The 14,115-nt window shown below is 41.3% G+C and overlaps 1 protein-coding gene across 1 annotated transcript in view; it reads right to left on the minus strand.

Annotated features, from left to right (window-relative positions):
- Nucleotides 1–14,115, minus strand: part of Col14a1 (collagen type XIV alpha 1 chain) — a 181,500-nt gene that overhangs the window by 100,513 nt on the left and 66,872 nt on the right. Inside the window, exons 14-18 of the mRNA XM_041672101.1 lie at nt 12,288–12,427; nt 6,354–6,480; nt 4,312–4,451; nt 3,304–3,436; nt 1,969–2,028 (exon numbers count right to left, since the gene is read on the minus strand). Of these exons, the coding sequence (XP_041528035.1) occupies nt 1,969–2,028; nt 3,304–3,436; nt 4,312–4,451; nt 6,354–6,480; nt 12,288–12,427 (600 nt within the window). The remainder of the gene's footprint in view (nt 1–1,968; nt 2,029–3,303; nt 3,437–4,311; nt 4,452–6,353; nt 6,481–12,287; nt 12,428–14,115) is intronic.

Below are 14,115 nucleotides of genomic sequence, written 5' to 3' on the forward strand. Positions count from 1 at the left end.
CATAAAACCTGAGAGAGCTTGGGAAGTAATTCTGGACTCAAAAGAACAGAGTTAAGCAGGGCTTTTTAGTAGCAGCATTTTCTCAGGTGAGCTCTGTTTGCTAGAGGCAAGTGCATCTTATTTAAGAGAGGCTTCCTGACTTTAGCTGCAAAAATCTTGCAGCTCTTTTAAGAGGTCCTGCTAACAAACACTTAAATGGTGTTTATGAATAGCCAACAACATGATTCTTGGTGGTGGACCCTGAAACTCCATAAAGTTGTAGCAATAAACATGGCTCCCACCAAGCTAAGGAATAGAGTGAATCCAGCCATCAAAGCCATGGCTTATCAAATTAAAGACTCATATGGTCTGAAAAAGAGAGATAAACAGTAAAGATAGACTTAGATGAAGGAAGAAACAAACTAAATGGATTACAGTGTGTTTAAGACTATATGTAGGCTTGGAAAAGAAAAGGAAAATGATAAAGTCCTTTAAAGAGAGTAGTTGGGTATGTTGACACACACCCTTAATCCCAGTACTTGGAAGGCAGAGGCAGGTGGATCTCTGCAAGTTCAAGGACAGCCTGGTCTACAGAATGGGTTCCAGGATGGCCAAAGGTACACAGAAAAACCCTGTCTCAAAATAATCAAAAAAGAAAAAGAAAAGAAAAGAAATAGAGTGTAAAATAAAGCCACATAAAGATGGAAAATACACAGAAACACTGGGATACTGTATGTTATTGTGTTGTCTTTGAATTGTTTGATGGTTGAGGAAGGAACAGCAACTGTATAAACAAAAGACATTTGATTATAAGTGCTGCTGGAGTAATCCAATCTATATTATTTTGAAAATGCATTGAAGTCAAAATATGTTACTTTGGAGAAGAGGCTTTGCTTTTGTTTCCACAGGAAAGGAGAGGCTGTGGATTCATTATGGGTTAAGAAAAATCAAGTTTGATCAAGAAAGACCCCTGAAAAATCTCCATTAGGAGCAGATGGCCCAAATGATCCAACATTTCAGAGGACCTCTATTGGAGTTTCCTCTGAGTTCTACATCCAGAACAGCCTCAAGACTGCTGGCTGAGATGATCAAGATTCACAGAATACTCGAGTCAGGACTTGACCATAATCCTAAATTTTCTTTAGGTTCCCATAAGATTATCAGCACCCCCAATCAACAGGAAGTAGCCTAGAAAATTACACCCATATTCCCCCAAATTTGATTATGGATGTTTGTCTTTGTTTAGAGTGTTGGTTACAAGTTGTTATGGATAGTGGCCAGGAGAAAAGCTAAACAAAAGAGATTACATTTAGAGTTCTTGTTTTGAAAAAAGGGTGGGAAGTGCTGTGAGACACTGGTCTTCTACCCTGTAAAGATTTGTTACTTATAGTAGTTTAATAAAATGCTGATTGGCCAGTAGCCAAGCATGAAGGATAGGTAGGGTGACGAGAACAGAAGAATTCTGGGAAGAGGAAAGGCTCAGTCTGCAGTCACCACCCAGACACAGAGGAAATAAGATGAGAATATTTCACTGATAAAAGGTACCAATTCACGTGGCTAACCCAGAAAAGAATTAATGTAAGATGAAAGAGTTAGTAAATAAGAAGCCTGAGCTAATAGGTCAACCAGTTTATAATTCATGTAGACCTTTGGGAGTTTCTTTTGAATAATTAATTCTCTAAAGAGAGCAACAGAATCACAGGAGGCAAAGACCCGAGGGGAATGCTTTGTTAGAAGCCTCAGAAAAGTGAATGAGAATCAAGGGTGAAGGTAGAAAAGGCAGAGTGATTTCATGATGGTGAGCAGGAGACTGAATGGTGCTCAGTGGAAGAGAAGACATAAAGCTCAAAGCTTGGTGAGTTGTTTACAAGAAAACGAGGCATGAACATCTCTCTTCTAATTAATAACAAATCCTAAATACAACTAGGAAATACAACTTCTGTTTAAATCATGGTTATTGAGGATAAACCCACCCCTATGTGTCCTCACCTGAAGTCACGGGGCTGGTAGGTTCTACAGTTGTGGGTGCTTGTGTCCAAAAGTCATCGACTGAAAGAAAATCCATTACTTAAAAATTATGTAAAGACCATGTTCTATATGTTTGTATAAACTGCTGTAGAACTTTTGAAGGAAGTTGCACCGATGTTATCCAATTTCTTCCCACGACAAACCTGTGACTTGCAAGGAAGAAAAGGTGACCCGTACAGCAATCATACCTGCTGTTTCAACAGACAAGGACAAGGAACTGGAACATCATTAGTGTCTCATGAGAGACTTCAGATAAGTGCTTGAATTGCATCTACAAAATTATGAAACCTTGCAATTATTTTAAAATAGGGGCATACCCATAATAATTAAAGACAATTAAGTTGCAGACCAAGTTGTAAAACAGGGCTTCCCAAGAAAAAGACCACCCAAGAGGGCAACTTGCTCGGGCTGGCTGTGTACCTACCTTGTGGGCCTTGAATCTACCATGAGTAAATGCTGGAATGGAGGGGCTGTCTGCTGTGCTGTATTCACTTGCCCATCAACACATCCATCTAAGAGGTCATCAAACACTAGCTCTGGGAATCGCCTCCTCTGAGGTACAGCTTGTTATGGACAGTCTTTCCTCAGCAACTGAAGATAGGAGGGGTACTGGGCCTAGCCTCTTTGTCTCACTTTGATACAATTCAGAAGACTGGTCTAGCTCTGTTGGACTAACAGGGCTCAATCCCCCCTGTGCAGAACCATGCTCTCTTCAGTTTATAACATCACGGTCTCCCAAATGCACTCACCAATACATCTTCTGAATGCCATTTAAGAAAATGTAATGCATAGTTATACTTCATTTTTTAAAAAGTCGGATGTGGTTAATACATGATTTCAAAAAAAAAAAAAAGAAGGGAATGTTAATCAGTGAGCAAATTCCACGAAAGGTTCTTGTAACCAAGACCAACTTGGAAATTTCAGAAACTCTTGGCTACATTACTATCTGGCTTATTTTCCAATTTGATCATTTATGATTATATCCATCTATTCATCTATTTTTCCATTCCATTCACTACAATTAAGTACAATTGCTTATGGTACAATTAAGATATGCCAAAGATGGCGTTCAGTGCTGGAAAATAAAATAATGGACAAGACAGAAATGCTTTGTGCCTTCGTTGTGATGATGTGTCACTGTGTGATGTGTCTGAGAAATCATGATTCACACATGGGTGTCATCATTGACTCTAAGACACAAGACCCATTCTGGAGGATCAAGAACAGTTGAAGCCCAGTGGGGGAAGACAGACTGTTCGTGTGGATGCTGGACACTGAAGCTCGGCGTGGACTTACGTGTGGTACCAACAGCAGTCACCACCTCGCTCTCGCTGCCGTCATCGAGCACAGCTAACAGTGAGACTTCATACTCAGTTCCAGGGTCCAGGCCTTCAACAACATAGGAGTCCTGCTCTTCCTTGAGGGCAACCTGCAAAGCACTTGATGCTTAGTAACTGGGGTTACTAAAAGAAAAGGGGAGATTGACCACTTGATGCTGAACAAACGGGTGTCTGCTTCCCTGGGGAAGACTATCTCTCCCAAACCCAGCCATCCTTAGTTGCCTGTAGTTCCTTGCATAGGGTTGACGATTCACAGACCTTCCCCTGTCCACTTTGGAATGCCTACTATTGTCTTCCTCGTTCAGCTCATGTTTAGGCAATCACGTTGGTGAGACCTTATGGGTGTAGCTTCTAACATCACAAGGAGACACGATCTTACAGCAAACTCCCTGGTCCTGCTTCCTAGGATATTTTCATTTCATCTCCTGCAATGATCCCTGAGCCTTAGGTGCAACATATATGCATGCATGCATACATTTATGTAACAATAATTAATAAAGAGAGGCCATGAGTTTGAAAGATAGCAATCAGGGGTTTGTGAGGGTTTGGAAAGGGAAAAAAGAAGGGGAAATTATATCATTACATTATGAACTCAAAAATAAACAAAAGAATTTTTAAAAAGAAAAGAGAGAATGAAAGTTAAAAGAAAAATATAAAGGAAAAATCCTTATGTGTGCAAGATCTAACTAGGTGAATAAAATACGGAAATGCTGAAATAATTTTCAAAAGCAAACTCCAGACCTTATTGCCTTCACCTCCCTCAACAAATATATGATCAATACTGCAAAAGGAGCATTGCAAAGTTTTATTAAATGGTATTTGTGAGGGAATACCATGCCACGTCCTACAGGACACAAGTTCTCAAGTCCATTTTAAAATGGAGTTCAAACTGGGTGGAGCAGTAAGGCACCCCACTTCCAGGGAACATGTTTGGGATCAGTTTGCTGTGTTTCAGTCAACTCACCTCCTGAGTCTTCCCGCCATAGACTGGAATCCACATGAGTTTGTGTTGCCCTTCCTCAGCCGAGAGCGGATGCCAGGTCACCCGGAAACTGTCTGTCTTCACCTCATCAATTTCCAAGTATTGCTGGGCGGGAACTTCCTCTGTGAGCCATGGAGGAGGTTGAGTTCGAGAAATGAGGAGGCAAGAAACAAAAACTCAAGCAGCTCCCAGGGGCCAGAGGATGGAACCACTGAGGAAGCTTTTGGTTTTGGAAAGCCATTGGAAGAGCTGGTACCAGCCTCCATCCATCCGGTGTGTCTTTAATGTCTGTTTCCAGCACCTTCCAATAGCATACATTAGGGTAACCACAGAAATAACGTTCTTTAAAATGTTTCCAGTAACTCCAGAACTCTTACACTGTTTATATTGGCCTTTTTCATAAAGTATTAAAAAATAAAATAAAAATGGAATTTGAAGATAGCTTACTCATAAAGTGCTTGACTCAGAAAGCAGAGGGATCTGAGTTCGCACCCCACCCCCACCCAGAACCCTTGTAAAAATGCAGTGTGCAGCGGTGGGAGATTGTTAACAGCAGCTCTACAGAGGCAGAAACGGAAGGGCCTGAAGCTTGTCAGTCCACTGGTCTACCTAGTAGGTGAGCTCCAGCCATTGAGAGCCATGGTCTCAAAGAAAGTGGATGATCCTCTTGAGGATGGCATGCAAGACTGTCCTCTGGTCTATATACTCTCTCTCTCTCTTTCTCTCTCTCTCATTCTCTCTCTCTCTCTCTATCTCTCTCTCTCTCTCTCTCTCTCTCTCTCTCTCTCAAGATGTGCACACACATGTACACACATAAACACAATTTTAAAGTAAAAATGTCTTATTATTTTGGAAAGGCATTATACTCCAAGTATTTTGAGGAAAGAGCACCTTGAAGCCTAGAGAGATGATCTCTAAAGTTTTGTATCAAATCACTCCACAGTAATGAATTAAGTCCTGGAGGAAGAACCTTCACCTTTATAATATGAAGGTGTGGGCAGCACCAGAGACAATAGCATTTACTATTTATTCCACCACCTCACATCATACACACTTTTGGGACTTACCTCAGAAAGTATGTTATCCAAAGGTTGCCAAAATAATGACTCAAGTTATCAAGGTTTCTTTGAAATCAGTGGTTTTAGAACTCTGTTAGGACACCACGAGAAATCCAAGCAGAGTCCCCATAAGGGGATTTTGGCTAATTTTCATTTTTCTCTACTTTACCTTATTTCCTCAGTTTAGAACTAACTATATTTCTTTCCAAGTGTGATCAACAAATTCAGAAATATAACGACCAAATTGTTGCTTCTATAAGGCAGAGAAAGGTTCTCTGTCTGCAGAGGAACTACAGACTGCACTGGAAAATACTGTATCTGTGTCTTCTCTTCTATTTCAGTATTTCAGTCATTCCTTGCTGTGTTAAGAGTTCTAAGCTCCATTACAATCCAGCTACATCACAACACGCTGAGTGGAAACTGTATTAAAATGTCATCTTCATTGGCAGAAAACTGTCTGATGCTAGTAATTTTGGAGTTCAGCCAAATCACCCACAGACACATGAATGGAGGAAGAACATAAAAACCTTAGGTTTGAGAAATAAGAAAAATGGGGCTGAGGGTTAAGAAAAAAACAATGTGCCCTTTTCTGTGTTTTGTGCAGTTTTGTAATTGTTGAAACTTTTATCTATGAACATAATTCTATTTTATCATATCCATTCCTCACCCCAACTCCTTCTGGACTCCACCACTACATCCTTCTAAAAGATGTCCCCTTTTAACCCATTGAGTCTGATTAGTGCTTCTGGTATGGGCTCAGGTGGAGGGAACTTAACCTGTTAAAATGAGATGGCATTTTTCTCTCTTTTCCTTATTCTGATAGAAACGAATTAGTTACCGTGCATGTTTGATATCTCATTGGTTGTCTGTTAGTAATATCTTTAAAAAAAATCACGGTTGAGGAGGCGGCTGCAGGTTGGCTAACTAGTTGCTTCTGAAACCCTTTCAATCCAGAGCAAGGCTTACCTGTCGTAAAGTCTCCAACCAGAGGCAGGGACTGCCCCTCTTCATAGATGGAGAAAATGGCAACAGAGTACTCCGTGAGGGGGGTCAAGCCTTTCAGGGGGAACGTAGTGATGGGATCAACTTCAACCTGCAAAACAGAGTACCCAAAACTCTCAAACTACACAAATCATCTTGTCATTGCCTACTGTTTGGCTGGCTGAAGAACCATCACTGCTACAAAGCACAACACTGAATCATGGAGCCAGAGAGTATCGGAGTGCATACAGGCTAGCTGTACTTGGATGACTTATCAGCTGGTTCTCAGGACGATTCTCAGGAGGAATGTGAAGTGCGTGCCAAATATGAGGCTGAGGAAACACTATACCAGGTTTGTAGCTAACTCCACTAGGAGCAGACAGCTTTGACTTCACTGGCTGGGCTCTTCTGACTAACTCCAGAGCTGGGTCACACATAACAACTCTATTATAATTGCACAGTAACCATCCTGCAGAGAAATAGTAACACCAAAGGAAACAGTAAGCATTCAAATGTTCCTTTATATTTCACAGAAAGACATAATTGTGGGAATATATACATATGTGTGTGCATATATATGTATGTATTATGTATATATACATATATGTGTTAATATGATTAAGTCCTGAAGAAAGAGAGCAAGGGCATACTATATTAAAGTCTTTGAAGAAAGAAAATACAAAGAGGGGATGAGGCCAGGATCATGATCACAAATCTCCACCCAGATCACCCTGAAGACAAGAGAAAGAATGGACATGGCTTTAGCATTGAGAGGTTGGTGCTGCCAAGCTAAGAAGTCTGGAGATCAAATTGTAGATCTTGGCTATGGTTCCCACTTGTCGTGAGCTTAACATATGTCTTAACTCATCCTCATGACAATGCATAGTGTCATAAAGTAAGATGCCTTAGTTCTGGTATTCCAGGAAACTGAAGTAATAACCATAGTTACCTGAAAGCAGGCATTTTCAAATTACAGGCCACTTAAAGCCTCAAAAGGTATTTTAAAGCAATACAACACAATCTCTTATTTTAAGTATTGTCAATAAGTAATTGTGATGTCTAATGTTAAGCAAAGGTTAATAACTCCATATCTGCTCACAATAGCCAATGTGGCCTTTACCAAAGTAGAACCTGCCCCTTCACCACTTGCCCGTTCATGAGCTGTCAGCTGGCCTTCAGACCAAAACCAGATGTCCAAGACATCACCCTGACTTCGTGTATTCTGGGACTCTACCCTGTACTCGGCAATAGTCCCTTGGTCTCTAGCCTTACTCACGCTCTCATCTTTCCTACCTAAGGTCTTTGCACATGTGACCCATTTTGTCTATGTTTTTACTACTCACTTCTTTTCAAAATTCAGCCTCCTGTATCTCTTTCAAAAATGCTAACTGTGCCTCCACGACAGTTTTTCCCTTTCCGCATTTCTCGGTAGACTTGTTCTCTAACACTGCTTTTTCATTGTTCCTTCCTGGCATTAGCCACACCTCAACTTACTCTATGTGTATTATTCTGTCTGTCTCCTGCATTCGGTGTGAGCCCCTGGGGGCAGAACCTTCACTTTGGTCCCCTCACCACTCTGTCTAATTGTGGGATGGCCTGGGACTTGGTTCCCTTTTTCCTTTTATTAAATTAAATGAGCTGAGTAGGCAGAAAATAAGATGGAAGCACCTCAGAAACTCTTTCAAAGGAGGACTCCTCCAAACCAGTTCAGAAACCATATCTTTCTCCGAGGAATCAACTGTGGACCAAGAGAAAGAGCCAGACTGGAGGCTTCTATTTCACCATCCTGCAAACCTGAGACACTCTGCAGGAGGGGGACAGCCAACTGGAGTCTTACAGCTGCTAAGTAAGATACCCAGCAGCAGTGAGGTCATTTTGGCAGCTCTAGCCGAGCCAAGCTCCTGGAGGCATGCAAGTCCTGTGTGCTGACACCACGTGGCAGAGGACCAGCCGCACTGCACAACCAGGGGCTGCTTTGTAGCATGGCAAGAGTCACTGGAAATAAGAACTATCCCCTGCCAAAAGGTCAGAAATATTCTAGATGGTTCTTAGAACTTAGCATTTAATGTTGCCTGGGCCTTGACTACATCTACTGTATTAAGTAATCACTTGATCCTCCCCAAATCCCTAGGGATGTGAATTTCTATGCTCAATTTGAAGATGAAAAAATCATACCCAAGAGCATACAAACTAGGACCTATGACTTAGACCCAGATGTGCAGGATCTAAACCCTTGTCTTAAATGCATTTTACCATATGTTTTGTTATTTAACCCACAAATTCATATTTAAAATATTAATTTAGTACAAATTGCCCAAGGCGGTGTCTACGAATGGCTTCCTGGTGTTATGAACTGTTGTAAGCAAATCTGGCTATCAATCCGTTTCATTCAGAGCCCCTTCCCTGACTTCCCTCACCACACTCTAGGAACTTATAAAAATGGCTTTCCAAAGACGAACCTGAGGCTAAGGAGTGTAACTAATTTGTTCTGAGCCATAAAACTTTTAAATGTTAGGTTGGCATTGTCACCTTGACTTTGTTTTTAAATCTCAAATCTGTGACAAATGAGAATCTGGTATGGATATCAAACCTACACAAAAACAAAATCCAATTTGTTAGGTTCACTGAGAGTCTAAAGGGGAAAAAAAAAAGAATAAGAGCATAAAGCCACCTATTGTATGTGTAGTATATGTGTTCATTAAAAACGATCCTGCTCATTGCTAAAGTGTTTTATTTTTCAGTTTAACAGACGACACTTTATGTAACCCATGAGTTGATTAACTATTTCCAACAAACAAAAAGCTGCGTTGTCATTTTTCATTAGCTTCTTTTCTTGTGTTGCTTTCGTTGGGGGTGGTTATGTAGCTGAGGATCACCTGGAGATCTCTCTGCCTCTTGGATTACAGGTATGTGCCGTCACGCGTGGTTTATGCTGTGCTGGAACTTGACTGAAAGGTTGCCTGCACGCTACGTAAGCACTTTGCCAACTGAACTACCTCCCCCACCAGCCTGTACAGTCATACATTTTTTAAGTATTAACTTCAAAACTGATTCTACTGGTAGCACCATGGGATATAAGACTTAAGAAATGACAACAATGACCATTGTTTTTGCAACTATTTTGAGAAGAACTTTATGAACAGTCTCGCTAATCATCTCCCTTGCACCTTATTTGGGGGTTAAGAAGAAAGAACACTACTGAGGACTGAGAGGTGTGGGCTGTGCCGCTGAATCGTGGCTGTTGGAAACTGACATCTCACAGTCTAAAAATGGTGGCTTTACTTCTATAAAACTCAACGGCAGAATTTCCAGAATTTAATCTTCCTCGCCTTAACGGCTTTCACAGTAAATGCTGAGATGGCACCCGTCCTTGGATTGACAAGCCATGCTTTGCTAGCGCTTGGTGGTGTGAAAACTATATGAAACTTTCTCTGGAGAAAACTCAGAATGGTGCCTGGCTTGCAGTAGGGCATTTGCTCCCTTAGCACCATCACCATCTTCCACAATCGTTAAGGCCCATAGAGGGTTAGGACGAAGACTCAATTCTGGAGATAAAGCAGCCGAAACATAAACTCAACCATCTTCCTCTGTATTCTAGCAAAGCTGTCACAATATAGTTGAGTACTCAAGTCTCAGGACCAGAGAGGAGACGTACGATCTCCTTTTTCATGAAACCACCACATGTGCTTCATGCCTTTCTTCCATCATGAGTTTTACATCCACACACAAATCCAAAGAAAGGAAAACAATGGTCATGTTTTACTCTTATTCTGAATGTCTGAGTAACCTGATGGCTCAGTTGAATAATGGAAGTGTACTCTGAGGTAGGGAATTGTAGGGAATAGCAACCTGGAACTCTGCTTGGCTTGAGCTGTCCACACAGCCCTCTTCTAACAATGTACCTAGGAACCTCAGCCGTTCACACCTGCAACGAGCTGCAGATGTACCCCACTCCAGACAAAGAAATACATTACTCCATGTCTCCCAATAACCATCAAACATAGATACAAAACATAATACATTTCAGTGGAGAGAGAGAGAGGAAGAGGAGGAAGAAAAGGAGAGGGAGGAGGAAATGAAGGGAAGGGAGGGGTAGGTAGAGTAGAGAAGGGAAAAGAAGAAGAAAGGGAAAATAATGAAAGAAAAAAGAAATCTCAGTGGTGGAGCACTCTTGGCAGAATAACACTTATTGCTAACAATAACAAAACACCTATAGCTCAGGGATTTTTATTTTGATTGTTTAACTCCTCGGGGCTATTATCTTCAAAACCAAAGCAACTTTTACCCAATGACCCCAGCCTCATTGGAATTATTGACTCTTCAGATCTATGAATGTTGATGAGAGGGACTGAACATTTTTATCCAGGCTAGGAAATGTGCCCTTGTTGACATTCCATTAGACAATATCTCTGAGAGCACACGCTGCAAAATATTGAGTTCAATTGTAGGAAAAAGTTTGTCCCAACATATGAAAATACTTATTATATTTTCTCAGAAAATAGAAATGATGTAATCCAACATATTTCTCTCTCTTTCTTTGCTTCCTGGACCAAGATAAGGGAAAATCAAGCAAAAATAACCTTGCTATCTTGCTAAAACATGTTTCTAAGAAAAGAATTCCTAAATATATTAGTCACCACACACAAGACACTACACTTTCTTGAGTTTTAGCAAGTTCCATCCTTTCTGAGTATCTTTCTACAATTATGAAATCACCTTCCTAGAATCTTTGCAGTGCCCACCTGTTCCAGAACAGAGAAATAAGCCAGACTTTGGGTCAGTTTGTTAACACATGAAGACACACCCTCCCAGTCACCTGGGCGTATGGTGTTCTTCAGAAATAGCCACACTGCGGTACATCTCCCATCCACAGGCTCCTCTAGGATGACCACCAAGCTGCCCATGGTGTTTAATGAACTGAATTTAGGGAGGAAATTCTGAAGTTTCTATTAATGAAATATGTCAGCAATGGTATCAAACGTCTTTTCTAAAAAATGTTAAGATATGGAGTCCACACTCTATCTCCTGCCTCCGTTTCCTGATGCAGTGGTTACACGTGTGTGACCATGCCTGACTTTAAATGACTTCTGAGTCTAGACCACTAAGGTGATACAATTCCATTTAGTACATTCTGGCTTCTGTGGAGAATGTGTTGAGCCAACACTCTGACGCTATGTGCTGGAAACTTCACATGAAGGGTAAACTCAGAGATGGAGATGTCAGTGTTAGCTGTCAACCGCACCAACCTCCCTAGACCATGCACTGGGACACGGAAAAAGTCACCTAGGTCATGCCATCTCAGGCCATTTACCTGTCAGGACAGAAGTATATACAGTCCCCACCTCCTGAGCCCCACGAGCTATGAAAGGAACTATGGATGATATTATATAAATATATAAATGTATATACATATATACATATACATACATATATATATATATATATATATTGTTTGTCTCTTTGCTTTGCTGAAGTTCAAGGGCAGTTTTATTAGTTCAGAAGAAAAACCTCCAAGGCAGACAAGCTGTACCTCTCAGCATCTGTTCGGAGGAAGAGAGGGGAGGAGAGGAGATTTAAAAACAAAACAACAAGCCACACCATCTGGGCTACCAACATGGAAGTCAACCACAGGATAACAGGCAGGGAGTGGAGTGTTAGAGAAAGAGTAAGAGAACCCACCATAGCAGACAAAAGCATACATCCTGGCCATTATCCAAAAGAAGAGACAGAGAAGGTCAAGGAAAAGACCTTCCAGAGTCAGAAAAGAGGAAGACCTAGCTGCCCCTCGAGACTGCTCAGCTTGTGAGGACCGCACTAGAGAAAGGAACATTACATGGTCTCAATCCACAAGGCTTTGATGCCGATGCCCTGATCAACAACTACACAACAACTCGAAAAATACCAGGTCCCACTACTCACCTCGTTGATTTCTGTCCCATCTGCACTGGTATACACAATCCTGTAACCATTGATCTTTCCCGATGTGGGGTCCCAGGTTAGCCGGGCACTATTAGAGCCAACGTTGGAGATTCTCAGATTTCTTGGTGGGGTTAAGGGCACTAAGAAAAGAGAGCGTAATTAAAATTTTAAAGAACTAAAATTGCTTAAAATAAATTAAAAACTTAAACAGCACCCTTGACTTTCAAAGACTTCTTATTGGGAAAAAAAAGTCATTTAGATAATCCTGAAATAGTAAATTGTCTCATAAAGATCAATAAAGTTGCCTAACTAACAATGAAACTCTCTTCCTTGGCGAGACCGAATGGCGGCAGAAAGTTACACATGCTCAGAAAGAAGAGGGATTGGGATAACTCCCTGTGCTTTTTTGTACACTAGAAAATGGTGACGTATAAACAGAACACCTAACACCAACTCTGAGCCAGTCCATCAGCTGCCATGTGACTCTGGAAGTCCCCGGGTGTAAAAGGGGGAAGGTGCTCTCATCTATCTGCATGTGGCCATAGACTTTGAGACTTTCTCGAGTGTCCACCAACACTTCGATTAGGTGACCTGTATGAGCTCAACAAGTACCATATTATCTCATTAAACCGCGATGTTAGACCGCATTAGCGGCAGTGATCCCTACGGTACTGGTGACAAAACTAAAGTAACTTAGCCAAAGTCACTGTTACACTGGCACAATGCGACAGAAGAGCTCTGGGAGCGTAACTCAAGACGATCAACTGATGGCAGAAGCAGCAGCATTAGCCAGGATTCAACTTATGTGCACGCACATGTGTGCGTGTGCGCGTACACACACACAGTCTCAGTTATGGCTCTGTGGGAATCAACAGAATAAAAGCCTTGGGGATAAAGTATGCCACTTTCCTCAGCCACAAGGGATAGTGCTTTCAAAGGTAAGGTTTTCATTACCTCCGTGCATACTGGGATTTGACATTACAGAGCTCCAGGAGATAGTGATCATTTTGATGCTTTAGGGGCTAAAAACCAAGTGTGAGAAGTAAAATAAAGTGATATATAATCAGGCTTTATGCATGCTTGGGTTGACACCATTCCAGAATCCAACTGTATTTTGGTGACATGGCAGGAAAGCATCTATTTTCCTTAGGACATTGAAACACCACTTAGGAACATTTTTGAATGGGTCCTATCTCCTTCCTTCCATCCTGCAGCTACCAGTCTCAGGAAGGAGCTAGATCTACTTTAAGCACATTGATAAACGAGCATTCTTCATGACGGACATTCTTCATGGCCGACAGTTGGGTTTGTTTTCTTTTTCTTTACAGATAGCTTCCTCAAACCCCTCAAGTGGTATAGAGATACTTTCTGAAGGGATTTAGTTTTTCCTTCTTCTCCAGGTTTGATGTTTTAATTACTATTCTGCAGAACAGGAACAGTACGGCCTGAACTAAGAATGGATGTGGGAAAAACATCTTTATCATTAAACTTCTATTATGTTTTCATCTCAAGTCGAATCATAAAGACAAAGAACCATTTGTACTGTGCTACTCATCTCTCTCCAAGGAGCAGAATGAGGCTTCCTGCACTTCCATGAGCTTCAAAGGATCATGAGCACAGCCATGTTTATGATGGCCTGTGGCAAACCCTCTTAGCACACATCAGACTCTGTAGTGATATTTCATTTGTGTTTTAATAAACATAGCTGGTCTGAAGTTCAGAGAGTAAAACAGCCACACTGATCAGCCTTACAGACGAGGCAGTGGTGACACATGCCTTTAATCCCAGTAGCCATGCTACTTTGCCATAGAAATCGGGTAGTGGTGGC

The sequence above is a fragment of the Microtus oregoni genome, unplaced genomic scaffold (assembly GCF_018167655.1).
Source record: "Microtus oregoni isolate MIOR12 unplaced genomic scaffold, Mior012 000022F_ref0000154, whole genome shotgun sequence".
Lineage (NCBI taxonomy): Eukaryota > Metazoa > Chordata > Mammalia > Rodentia > Cricetidae > Microtus > Microtus oregoni.